General features: G+C 33.9%; 2 protein-coding genes across 11 annotated transcripts in view; one reads left to right on the top strand and one right to left on the bottom strand.

Annotated features, from left to right (window-relative positions):
* ABI1 (abl interactor 1) overlaps positions 1–8,643 on the top strand; it is a 92,335-nt gene extending 83,692 nt beyond the window's left edge. For 5 of the 9 annotated variants that reach the window (XM_052001027.1, XM_052001028.1, XM_052001022.1 and 2 more), the window contains 2 exons: positions 4,024–4,209; positions 6,717–8,643. In XM_052001027.1, the coding sequence (XP_051856987.1) occupies positions 4,024–4,209; positions 6,717–6,892 (362 nt within the window). In that variant the 3' untranslated portion in view covers positions 6,893–8,643. Of the gene's footprint in view, positions 1–57; positions 145–4,023; positions 4,210–6,716 lie in introns of all 9 variants that reach the window. The other 4 variants (XM_052001019.1, XM_052001020.1, XM_052001021.1 and 1 more) reach the window with 1 other exon arrangement.
* Positions 8,644–8,710: 67 nt separating this feature from the next.
* Positions 8,711–13,766, bottom strand: part of PDSS1 (decaprenyl diphosphate synthase subunit 1) — a 31,960-nt gene continuing 26,904 nt past the window's right edge. For both annotated transcript variants that reach the window (XM_052001029.1, XM_052001030.1), the window contains 2 exons: positions 10,612–10,692; positions 8,711–9,182 (listed from right to left, as the gene is read on the bottom strand). In XM_052001029.1, coding sequence (XP_051856989.1) covers positions 9,042–9,182; positions 10,612–10,692 — 222 coding nt within the window. In that variant the 3' untranslated portion in view covers positions 8,711–9,041. The remainder of the gene's footprint in view (positions 9,183–10,611; positions 10,693–13,766) is intronic.

The raw sequence follows: 13,766 nt of genomic DNA, 5'->3' as shown, positions 1-13,766 counted from the left end.
TTTCTTTTTCTTTCCTTTATCCGTTTTACTTCCCCCATACCGTGTTGTTGCTACCAGTTTCTATTGCTCCACCCCCTCCCCCTATGCCTCAGTTGACTCCACAGATACCTCTCACAGGCTTCGTGGCCAGGGTGCAGGAAAACAGTAAGTTTGGACAAACTGAGCTGTCAAAGAATAGAGGCTGTCTCCTATAGCATGCATGGCTGGCGAGTCAGATTTTTCCTTTCTTTTTCTTTTTTTTTTTTTTTTAATTTTATTAGAAAAGCTAATCCTATCTTGAATACAGGTGCAATATGCTATCAAAATTGAAGAGCACGATCTTCAGTTTTTTTCTGTTGTGTGCATGATCACTGACCTATATAAATCTCCAAGTGAACCCTGAATGAATGGGTTTAGTCAAATGACTAAAAACACAGGTATCTGTTCTGTGTAGACTCTCAAGAAATAATACAACCTTTTTGGAAGCCCCTATCCTATCTTTTGATAGGTATATTTGGGAATGTTCCTTTTAAGTTATGTATTCTGTTGTCACACACAATTTTATATTTTTAGCATATAATGAATATATATATCATGTAATTTGATTGGGGTTCTAAAATTATGATAAGTACTTGCTTATTTTTATACATTTTCCATTTTATTCTTAACAAGATTACTCCATGGTTTACATTTGAAAGGATGGATGACAATGAATTTCTGGGGATTTCTCTCTCTCTCTCTCTCTCTCTCTCTTTTTTTTTTTTTTAACTTAATGTAGAAGCTTGTAAACAGAAAAGGGAAAAGACAATTACTGACTCCTCTAATGATCTCAGTTAAAGAGAGGATTTAATGAATTTTGGAAACTACTTTTGAGATTATTGTTTGGGTAGATTTTTAGCTAGGTTATGCTATTATCTGATTAATTCGGGGAATACCAGAAATTACTTGATTTCTATTACAAAATCACCGTGAATGTTTCCTTCCTTGAAAAATGTGAATAATGTATAGCAAGGATCATTTTATTATGACAAACTAGTCTGTATGACAATAGGGTAAGTGGGGTGGTGAAATCAAATAGTTTTAATTTATGAACTCCTCGAATGTAGGATGGTATATCTTGTTCCTTCTTTCTCTTTCACACCCACTCTTTGCATACAATACTTAAGACATTTATAAAATTAAATTTAGAGTTTTCAGTGTAATTGTCAGAGAATGACTTAAGCAAGTATTCTCAGAGCCTGTCCACCAGTAGAATACATTATTGAAAATTGTATTTGCAGCTTATTCTGACATTTGAGAATATAACAAGAATAACTTTTCATTCAACCAAGAGACAATTACTGAGAGAACTCCTACATACAAAAGCATTGTAGTAATGCTGTACAATATACCAAGGGGATATAGGATACTTCTCTGACTCTCTAGAAATGGAGACTAAAATTGGGAGAATTTTTTATTTTATTTATTTATTTGCAGAGCAGAAATAGCATATCTAGATTTTATGGAAAGTGAATATTTGCCTCTTTTAAGATATGGTATTTCTTTGATGTTGGCATTTTGATGACTTGGGTTACTTACCAGTCAGTTTACTTAGGACCTTAAACTGATTGTGAATGGGTTCAAGAGTGATCTTAAAATTGTTGAAGACCTTTGGATTAATAATATCATTATTTCCCTAGTGTACAACAAACAAGTCTTTTGTTTTATAGCATCTTTGTTTCTGGCTTGATAATTGGACCATGTTGGTAATGTAATTTGAAAAAGTTAGCCTCCCCAAAATAAAGATATTGGGAATAATTCTTCTCTTTCATGTAGCAATAGTTAAAAACCCAACCTTTGAAATAGTGATCATGATAAAAATAACATAATTTTGTACTTGCATACATTTACTAAGTATATGAAATTTGTTTTAAAATCTCCCATTGGATTTTTATATAATCAAAACATAAAAGGTCTATTTCTGGTTTAAATATTACATGCTAGAAATTGATGGAGCTTAGTCCTAATATGGTTTGCAGACTGTGATCTAGGACCAGGCATTATTTGCCTTGTACCCTAAACTTCTTATCAATATGTTTTGGTGTCTACTCTGTAAAAGGTTTATAAGGGGATTCATGTTGGAAAGTTTGCAAAGTATTTTATTTTCAGATTTAAATATTTCCTAGAGACCAGCCTTTGTGATGGCCCTCTAGTGGTACTTATATGTACATGTAGAATTCAGTCCAGTTTTTGAGTATATCAATTTTTTGCTAGTTTAAATTGAATTTTAGTACTTCCGATTTAGTACCTGTTAACAAGTGTGATTTTTCAGGATGTGTTCTCCTAATATAATTATTCTCCAGACATTTATTAAGTACTCCCTTTAATTGCAGGTATTTCTTTGCTAAGGTGTACAAAATTAGATTGACTAGGCCTCTGCCAATTATAAATCCAAAATCTGGGACACATCGGCATGGATTCTTATACTTAGGATTATCAAATGAGTGTACAAAAACATTGGATAAGTAAAAATAAATATCAGTTAAGCAGTTAAAATCATATAAGAAATTGAATGATCTGCTTCTGTTTACTTTTTCAGAATTGTATAAAATGTGAAATTTATAGATATCTTGGATAGTATATGGGCTCATGGTGCTGCATGTAGGTTTTTTTTTTTTTTTTTTTCCATGATTGAAAGGGAGGAATCTTTTATAGAAGTATCTTAAATCTGTATTTCAGGCTTAAGGTATGTCCTCAAATAGCTATATATAAAATAAACTTTGGAACACCACTCATCAAAACAAGTTCTAGTGGTGGTGCTTTTTTTGAGCTATTTAATTAGATGTGAACCAGTGTGTTTTATATTGTGAATTTTGCTTCTCTATCCATTATTAATTTTGTAATTGTTAAATCACCTTGGCCCTTTGTCTTTTGAAAAGAATACAACAATATTTTGTATAGCAATCATTAAATAGGATTGTTAATGATGGTTCTTTGTTGAACTACTTACAATTAGGAACTTTTGTTGACCTGGATATCATATTTTATCTACCTAAGTGGTAGAATAATTCTGTTTTTAGTCAGAAATAAATATTCCCATTGCCACAACTTCATCTAGTTAAATCTAGAAATGTAATTACTATTTTAAAAATTTTATAAAATACAAGTTTTTCTTTCCGTCTTAACCTCTCCTTGAATATTTTTGTATAATAAAAAGAACAGTAGCTAGCATTCATATGGCACTTTTAGATTTGCACAGGGCTTTATTTACCATGTTAGTTGATTTGATATAATAAATATGTATTCATGATTTAATATGCTAGCATCTTTATATTTTGGGTTTTTTTCCATGTTTACTTTTTACTGGTAATCATTAAAAATCTTAATATGCTTCTTGCATAAGCTTCCAAATTTAATTATATTTCAACATGCACATGAACAACTTTGAAAAACACTGAATTTCATTTATTCTCATTTGAAATTTTTCTCCATTTAAGCATTTCCATTTTCTCTTATCTGGTTAAAAAAAGTTTTTTTTTTTTTTTTTAAATTCTTAGTAATGCCCACAGGTGACATGTCTGGTTTTTGTGTTTAAAGCTCTTCTGCAAGTAGAGATTAGGGGTAAGATCACCATCAGTACTAGCAAAGTATAAATGTTAAAACATAAGGTTGACCTTAGGTGATAGAATTGAAAATGAACTTGTATCAAATCTTCACTAGTCTAATAAATTTGGTATATTGTCCTGTGCTTTGGAATTGAACAGCCTTCTATTTCTACAGTGCAAGTTTAGAGTCCTATGAAAGGAAAAATTCCCTCCTGACCTCCTGCAAATAATAAATTTCCAAGTTACCTTTATTTTTATTTTATTGCTGTTGTTAAATTATCTTTTAAAAGCTGTTAAGCATATATAAGCTTTAACACACCAAGCTTTCCATTCCTAATCAGTGCATGTTATCATAGTGCATGCTTTTATAAACTTTTGAGCTTTTCTTGAGTTTTATTAGATTATGAATTTTTATTTGGTATTATTTCTGATCCAAATCAATTTTATGAATACTTTTTAGTTGCTGATAGCCCTACACCACCACCACCTCCTCCCCCAGATGACATTCCTATGTTTGATGATTCCCCACCTCCTCCTCCACCACCCCCAGTTGATTATGAAGATGAGGAGGCCGCAGTTGTTCAGTACAGTGATCCATATGCAGATGGAGATCCCACCTGGGCCCCTAAGAGCTATATTGAGAAAGGTAAGATGCAACCATGCGTGAACTGATCTAAAGTTTGTGGTATAGAGGGGACCCTTTGAGGAATTTCATTCTACATTAAAAAAGAGTTAGATTTTAAAATAGTATTTCTGTGTTGGTCCTCCCCTCAATAGAACCATCTCATGTAACATAGAAAAACAGTTAACATAAAACCAACAAACTCAATAACCATATATAGTATTCTTTATAGTTAGTCCTTCTATATAGTTTTATATTTTTATATATACACACACACACACACACACACACACACACACACACACTTAATCTACTGAGAAAAGGGAAATATGCTTTGTCATCAGTCCTTGAAAATCAAAATTAATCATTGATAGTAACTTGAATTTCTTATACTTTTAAAAGTTGTTGTCTTTCAATTTGTGTGAACACCATGTATGTTTTAATTTTGGTTATTTCCTTGAACTACATTAGTTCATGTGAGACTTAACAAGTTGCCCTGAATTTTTATGATGTGATAACATTCCATTACATTCCTTATACCTCCCTACTTTTGTCAAAAGTAGTACCATGCTGCCAATCACTCTGCTTCATGACTTTGAAACCATTCTCAACTTTTTTCTCTTTCTGGGACCCATGGATCTATTTTGTAATAAGAGTATAATTGAATCTATCTTCTCAGCATCTATTAAGCCTCTTTTTTCCACTCACAGGACCACTTCTCTGGTACCAGCTCTAATAACCTCTTGCCTGGACTGCCTCAATAGCGTCCTCATTGTTTTCCCTGTCCTCCTTCCAATCCATGTCCATACAGTTTCCAAAATCTAAAAATGCCCCAAAGAAGGGAGATAATATTCTCATGATGTTCTTTACCAGCTTGAATCTATACATCTAAAGTATTGTTTTATTTTTTGGTGCTACATTTGAATATAGACATTGGGAGAATGAAACCTATTCCAGGAGTAATGGCCAGGATCATAAATGCTTCATGGGAGGTGGGGGGTGGAGATAGAAGGAGAGTGGCAGTAAGGATGGAGAGGGCTAGGCGGAAAGAAGGCAGTTGGTAATAATACGATAGCTGATTATATACTGAAAGGCATGCCATGTGGAAGAAGGATTAGATGTCTTTGTTTTTCCAGAGGGCAGTGGGTGGAAGTTAACAGGAAGGCAGATTTTAGCAGGGTACAAAAAAGAATTGTCAACTGGAACTCTCAAAAAAAAAAATTGGAACCAGCTGCTTTGTAAAATAATGAGCTCCTAGTAACTGAAAATATTGGATCAGAGGCTGCTTGCCCAGTCAGGGATGATGCCCAGAGAGAGGGCAGACTTTGTTCTGGGGAATATTGGTTACAGTGTCTCAAAGTTCCCTTTTTCATTCTTCACCTTTTAGCATTCTAAAAGAAAAGTTGGACATGACTATAAGAACATAATGATTTTAATTCACTGATCCACAGCTGAAGTGTTGAGGACCAAGATGAGCCACATTTTTCGTTCTCTTTGATGACTAATAACCACATGAAACCTTTGTCATAATCACTACAAGTTTTCTTCCTGAATCTGTGCTTCTGAGCAAAAAGAAACAATTTTCTTTTCAATGAAATAAATGACGTCTTGCTACTTTCTCTTTGTAATAAAAAGCCTCTTCCCCCCTAGACTTCACATCACTTTTTGAAAGAATTCCTTTCACTGACAAGATGGATTTCTTATTCCTTTTTCTTTGTTGGTTGTTTTAAAATCTTAAATGCTGTGATACTCTTTAATCCCCATGAATTTATCATTCTGTTTTGTCACAAAAATCTAGCATTTTGAATACATTGCAAGATTAAGAATAAAAATAGTGGTACTTTTTATTTTATAATATATATTATAAAATGGTAATAATTGTTGGTCTCCTACATAATCTTGAAATTCACTGAGCATTGCAATGGGATGTAGCTTCATGTTCCTTGTTGGGTAGTATATAACTCCCCCATAATAAATAGGGAAGACAACACACAACTTGTGTAATTTGTAATTAAATTTTTTCTTTTTTCTTTTTACTTTACTTTAAATTTTTATTTTACAAAAAATACATTTTTGGGCATCAGTTATAAAAATAAGTTCATAAAAATATAGGCCCATGTGATGTATCAAAATATATTTTTCTTCTGCAACAAGGTAATTGTATAAATATGTATGCATATATTGGATTTAACATTTTTATCATGTTTAATATATATTAGATTACTTGCCATCTTGGGGAGGAAGGAATTGGAACACAAGGTTTTGCAAGGGTTAATGTTGAAAAATTATCCATGCATATATTTTGAAAATAAAAAGTTTTAATAAGAAAATAAAATAAAAATATATTTCTAGCATTAAATTGTCACTTAACCAGCAATGTGGGGTCAACTACTGCCATATATACTGTGATTAGTTTGAAAAAAACTTCATTGAAATAATTGAATTTGTTGTGTTTGATGTATCATGGCAATGTGTATAGATCATGTTAGTATGCTTATTCAATATTTCAAATTTTTTTTTCCTCCCTGTAGTTGTTGCTATATATGATTATACAAAAGACAAAGATGATGAGCTGTCTTTTATGGAGGGTGCAATCATTTATGTTATAAAGAAGAATGATGACGGATGGTATGAAGGAGTCTGCAATCGAGTGACTGGCTTGTTCCCTGGAAATTACGTTGAATCAATCATGCACTATACTGATTAAAATGCTTTTGTTTCTGAAGTGGGATCTTGTAGTCAATCATACTGTGGGACAATTGTAATGGTGAACAGATTTGTCTTGTTACTGTTTTAACATGTGCCCATATTTTCAGGACATGCTGTTTTATCAGTATGATTGAATGTCGATCCATGAGCATAACTGTTGGGAGACAGTTTATGTATTGCTAAGAGCATTTTGTACAAATAACTGTCTGTAACAGGTTATGCTTATGTATTTACTTATGCATTCTTGATTTTGTGACCAGCCTAAATATTCTGGGGAAGTAGGGTTTAGTATTTAATGAATTATGATTCCAATTGTGCCATTACACTTTTCAGTGCAGCATGGTAACTAACACTACGTTAGACTAACATTAAGAATCTGGAAAAAAAAAATTTAATGCTAGTGCTGGTCATACTTTTGTTTAGTTTCTTGCTCATTTTTGAACTATACTATTTGTTTAAAGCATGCATACAAACTTATGTATTGAAATATACTTTAAAAAAAATCCAAGATGCTTCCAATTCCTTTACCTAGAGCACTCATACACAAATCTATTAAATTGTTGAGTCGCTCAGGTATCCATGTGAAACAAAACCCGGATGGTCTTCTGTATGTTGTAATTTGTACCTAAGTTTTTTTAATGAGTAAATTTGCATTTTCACTTTTTCCATTCATAAATACATAAGTGAACCAAAGGTATTGTCCTTTCCTTCATTGGTTTGCTTTTTTTTTTTTTTTTTTTTTTTACAAATAAAAGTATGGATTTACTGTGGAATAATGCTTCTATTTTCTCAGCACATTCTCCATGAACAAAAAATTGGTATAAGCCTTATATTAACTTGCCCTGACATAGAAGAAAGTGATTTATTTTGAACTTTTAGAATATAAATTCCTTTTCTAAAATTTTCTTTCAAAGCTAAGATGGGGATTTAAAGAGATCAAATTATTGTAATTAAAATTTAGACAAGCTTGTCTATTTATGGGGTCCAATTTACTGCCATATTACCATTCCATGAATTTTACGGTTGCCTTTTTCAAGTACTATTGATCAAGTGATGATTCAGTATAAGAACATTAGAGTACCATTTACAAATAGTTTTTGTAAAAGTGCATGCTGTTGACTTGTACTGGTTCTATTAAATCCATTATCTGGCTGTGGCGATCTAAAACAAGATCAAGTAAGGAAGACAATAGTTATATTGATCAGTGAAAATAGGGACCATCCCCAAACTGGAAACTTCATTTCTCATTATTAAAAGTGTCATGTTCACTTTGTGTGTCTCCTCTTGACTTAAGGGCTTTGGTCAGATCTTCCGAGGTGGCAACTTCTGTTCTTGTCTTGTCCAAATCTATATTACTTAGAATATCTAAAGTAGAACACTCTAATGTGGGTTTCTGTGTACTGAGGACTTGTTTGGATTTCAAAGTATAGTCAGTTGTATCAGGTGTTGCAGGTTTTGGCACAGTGAATGAAAAAGATCAGTATAAAACATTTGTTTCTGAAAATTAGATGAATACTTTTTATTTCATCCTAGGTCAATGTGGATTGCTTCATTCCTTTGTTTATTGTAAACATGATTTTCAGTATCATTAGTGTTCAAATAACTTTCATTTTGCTGTTATCAATTGGAAAGTTTTCTTAATTTGTATATAACCTGTTGTCTAAATTTTATGTACAGTCTTTTATAATAAATCATTCTCCTCTATACAATTTTGGGTACTGTTAAATATAACCAAAATTTAAGCTTGAACCTGAAGTTTGCTGTTTTTTTTTGTTACTTTAACATTCTGTAGGAAAAGGTGAAAAAAACCCAAATCTTTTAAACATTGATTATTTATTATAGTGGCCTTACATGTGGATATTAACATTGTAAACAATATCACACATAAATAATACCCCCATTAAAGTTTACAGCACTAGAACCAAGGACAAATTCAGATGATTTAATGACATAGTTATGGCTTCCTTCAATACAACTGGCTTTAAAAAGTTCTTTTAAAAATTGCCAATAAACAAGTTTGAAATGATTAAAAAAAAAAAAAAGATTTTTGGTAATCTGCACTGGAGGCAAAAAAAAAAAAAAAAAGTGTTCCATAAAATTGTTTAGGCACAGTCTGGTAAATAGCTGCCACAGAAAATGGGAAGATGTCATTTATCTCGTGTGAGTACAATTTCTGTGAGTTGGATGAGGGCGTCTCTTTCAGGAGATGGTCGAAGTTTACTAATCTCCCTTATTGCTTTATGGCAATATTGTTGGGCGAGGTAGGTTGTTTGTTGCACACCGTCACTCTGCAGGAGGAGAAAAATTGCATGTTACTGAAAGTACCAGCCTCCCATTGCCATATTAAAATCATTTCAGTGTGTTCAATATTCTAACATAATTATGTTATATTATCCATGAACAAAAAATTGGTGTAAGCCTTGTATTAACTTGCCCTGACTTGGAAGAATGGTCAAGGCAGCACAGCCTAGTGAACGGAGAACTGGTCTTGGACAACTCTGTGTGACCCTGGGCAAATCTGTTCCCAAGGCAACTTCACTCTCTAGTGAAGAGAGGGACAAGTGGAATCTCAACCAATCATTTATCGTAAGAGCCTCACTAACTGTGAAATCAGATGATTTCAGGATGACACGACATAGCAGTAGATTAGTTGACTGATTTCCAAACAATAAGTCCCTAAAGATCAAATGAAGAAAAACTTTAAGGTGGACTTAGAAACCGTCATTTTTATAGGACTATTAAGTCAGGTAGTTAAAGCTTTTAAAGAGTTCATCAATTGACATCTTGTGGCTCCTCCATCACCAGGCTTATTCATGCTAGGAGGCACAAAAGGTTATCCTGGGTCCGTAGCAACTCTTCATTTGCTATGTTCTTGGGTCATTTGTTGGCTGGCTTCTTCCCTTTAACTAATTTGACTAAAGGTCTCCCCTTAAAGTTGAGCTGGCTTTATAGTTATAAAGAATGGGGACTAAAATTGTGATTTTGTGCTAAACAGTAGGATAGACCATTAGCTGTGTGAAAATGGACAATTCTATCAATCACGTGAAAGAGTCAAGTTAAATGGTTTCTTAGTACCTTTCTAAATCTCAGTCTTGGGATCTTAAGATTTTGAAGATATTTTCTAATCACTTCACAAATAACTGACCACAATGTGACACATACCATCTCTCATTCTCTCTATCTCTCTCTCATGTCATCTCAAGACATTAGACCAAAATGGTTACTCTGAAATCACAAACTGTGCTAACATCAAGAATACCATGGTATGTACTAGCTTTAAAGACAATTCTCAAGATGTATCAGTGGCTAATATTGGTAGGAATTAATGTAGGAAGTAAAATGTAGACTCTCAAAGTGACAATACTTGTTTGAATATTAATTATTTTGACTGTTTGCTAGGAGACATAATCTTCCTCCTGTGACAGCAATATATAGAATGACTTGGTACGAGGTCTAAATGAAAATGAACAATACAGGAAGAAGGAATTAGCAGAACTTGATGAGCAAAAGGATGATCCCAAGGTTTACATATGGATGAATGGTACCATTCCAGAAAAGCAATCCTAGATGGGAAGACATGTTAGGGGTAAGAAGGGACGTGAGATTAAAAAGCCAGCTATTTCTCCACTGACAAATTAGTCATTACTTCTATAACATTTTATAGTTATTTTGCTTGACTTTAAAACTGTGATCTATAAACTGATGTGTGGTACTTACTTGCAATACATATTGCCGAGCACGTTCCACATCTCCTGGTAAACTGAACCGTCTCATTATCATTGCATTCATTTCTGGGAACTAATAAAAAGGAAAACAACACTTACTACTAGTTTTTAATAGAAAGTAAAATTTCCATCTAACATTTTATTTTTATTGCTAAGATACTGCAACACAGGGTTTGTTTTTATCTTTAAATCTCTAACACTGAACACAGTACCTGACAGTATAGTGTTTAATAAATGTGTAATTTGACTTTTATAATCAATATATGAGCTAGCAAGTCCTTTAAATCCTCATCTCTACATTTTCTTTTCTTTCTTTCCATACATAGCTACTACTCTAGTAGTCTTAGTCTCTTAGCCCTCCAAGCTCTTTTTCATATATAATTGCCAAAATGACATTTTCAAGACACAAGTCTGTCTTGATTACTCTAATGCTTAAAGATCTTCAAGGATCCCTTATAGTCCTTAGAATTAAAATGAGAAACTCCCTGACATTGACGACCTTTTATAATCTGGCTCTGACCTCCCTTTCCTGCCTTTATTCATATTATTCTTCTTTACACTTGTTTGAATATTAATTATCTTGACTGTTTGCTAGGAGACATAACCTTCCTCCTTGTGACAGCAATATATAGAATGACTTAGCAAATGGACTGAGGAACACATTCACATTAGCTTTTTAGTCTTGATACGAGGTCTTAATTTCTTCCTAATGAAACTATTAGTTGTTCTATTTGTGAACATCCTTTTAAGGTAGATTCTTGATAATCCTAAATTTCAGGTTATCTTTTTTGTGTATATATATCTTTTTTATGTGTGTGTGTACATGTATCCTTTACTACAATGCAAGCTCTTTTAAAAGACAGATTATTGTGTCCTAATATTTTGTTAAGTTGAATTGAAATGGAACCAAAGAATATTAGTCTCCAAGCAAATAAAGTTTGGTATATTTACATCTAATATCAAATGCTGTTTTCCCCAAATTCTACACATTCAAGTACAACCACGTGGATTTAACACTTGTTTGGATTTAACTACTTGGTGGCCTCTCTTTCTGTGAGAAAAAAAGATACTCTCCGAATTTAGCTTTATATATCTCATGAATATGAAAGCTTGTGCTCAGATCTTCTCTATTTCACTATCAATTCTGAAATTCCAAAACTTCTAAACTTATAAAGTTTTAAAGGTAACAAGACTCATCCTGGCAGTTCTCCCTAAAGCTTCTCTTAGTATCCATGGAACATATTGTCTGTCAACGAGATTAAAAATGTGCTATGATTACAAAGATGCACATAATCAAGAGTTTATGATTACTTTTTTTTTAATGTGATTAGACACCTTTTAAGTGTAGTAGCCTCTTAGAGCTTCTGACTCTTCAGTGTAAATTTTTTTTTAATTCTTGACTGCATTTATGTCTCTTGCAGAGTGGTAAGCTAAAATGAAAACTTTAAAGGGAACTGATTAAGAGTATTCTGAGACTGTCTAACCAGACTTCTTTATTATGAAACAAACAGCAAAGAAAATCAGTGTTCTAGAAGTATAAATTTGGGGACCAACTTTATTTTACTAAAATTGATTTCTTTACTAATTTTCTTAAGTTCCTAAGTCTATTACAACAAAGAGAAAACTGTCTTCATTTCTCTCTGCACAGTGACCTAAGACTTGAGAGAAGAGAATATTTGGAAACTTGTAATTTACAATTAACATGCTGGTTCTTGGAGCTTGTTGGTGGTTGTCATTCTGCTCTGCTGACAATGTGTACCAACTTGTGTTGTTTTTAAAATTCACAGAGCTCAGTTCAAATTTAGCTGACCTGTGGCCCTTATGTCAGAAGACAGAATTTGTTCAGAAAAAACACGGGTCATTTTTTTACACACAGTGCTCCCTTGCTTCCTGCTTTGTCTTGCATGTTAAGCCCCTTCGGCAGACTGTTCCTTTTTTTTGTGGCTGAGATTCTTCCCCTTTTAGGCTGTCGTGCTGACAAGAGGCAGCCCTGAAAAATCTTGTGGGAGTGAGTGTGCTGCCCTTCCTGTGACTGGGATTTCCCCATGAAAAAAGAATGCTAGCATCTGGGAGCCGTAGGCTCCAGTCCTTTAGCTCGGGCTAACTTTTCTTCTAATTCTTGATTGTTTTCTTGTCTGCATTTGTGTCTTTTTACAAAGTGGTAAGCTAAAACGAAGCCTAGGCCACTGATGTCCTGAGGTCTGGTTAGGAACTTGAACTCAGTGTAGAAGAGATGACAGTGGGAGAAATTAAAGAAAATGTTCTGCTGTGAAGCCAAATAACATTCTGGGTGTCTGTCCAACAAATGTTCATGAATTCCCTATTAGGCAAGCACTGCACCAAGTTTGTAGTCCTGAGATACAAAACCAAGGTTAGGCCCTGCTTTCAAACAGTTCATCTTGTACTGGCAGATGTCAGATAAGCAGAAAAATTAAAAAAAAAAAAATTGAAGAGGGAGAAAGTGAAAACAGGGGAATCCTACTTTTGAGGGTCTAGTATGGCATGTGGGTTAATAAAGACCTAAGAAAAACCTCCAGCTCCCTGAAGGGCAGGCCCGAATGCGCATTCATTAGCATTTCCTTTGTCTCCTACTCAAGTTGGATCCTATGGTGTGAGGGCGTATATCCCCCCACAACAGGCCCTTCAGGGGCCCCACTTGTACTGGCCAGCAGCATCAGCTTTCTCAGAGTCTTAAACTGCTGTGACCCTGACAGAGCCCACTGGGGCAACAGGGTGTCACATGATCAGAAGGGAACACTGAAAACAGAATTCAGGAGCATGTGGGGAGGCTCAGATGAACTGATAAAGGGAGAATCATCAGGAGAATATACAATCTGCCCCATAGTAAGGTACATGGACACAGAACTAAAGGCAACTCAATGGGTGAATCTCAGTGACTCATCGTGGTGTCCCTTAAGCAGAGAAAAAGGCATGACAGGGGATTGGGGACTTCCATAAACTTCCAGAAATGCTGTTTTCTGACCAGTTTTGCTCTAGTTTTTGTGAGTGTTGAGCCAAAGTGTGTAGTGGTGCTGGGTTATTATATGTAGTACAAACAAAAGAATATTAAATAGGGGTGGGGTACACATAGTTAGTCTTTTAAACATGTTAAGAATGCAAAAACCACTCAGGGGAGATCTTATCTGC

The sequence above is a fragment of the Antechinus flavipes genome, chromosome 5 (assembly GCF_016432865.1).
Source record: "Antechinus flavipes isolate AdamAnt ecotype Samford, QLD, Australia chromosome 5, AdamAnt_v2, whole genome shotgun sequence".
In the NCBI taxonomy this organism is placed as follows: Eukaryota; Metazoa; Chordata; class Mammalia; order Dasyuromorphia; family Dasyuridae; genus Antechinus; species Antechinus flavipes.
The sequence above is the reverse complement of the archived record's forward strand: the minus strand, read 5'-3'. Positions and strand labels throughout refer to the sequence as shown.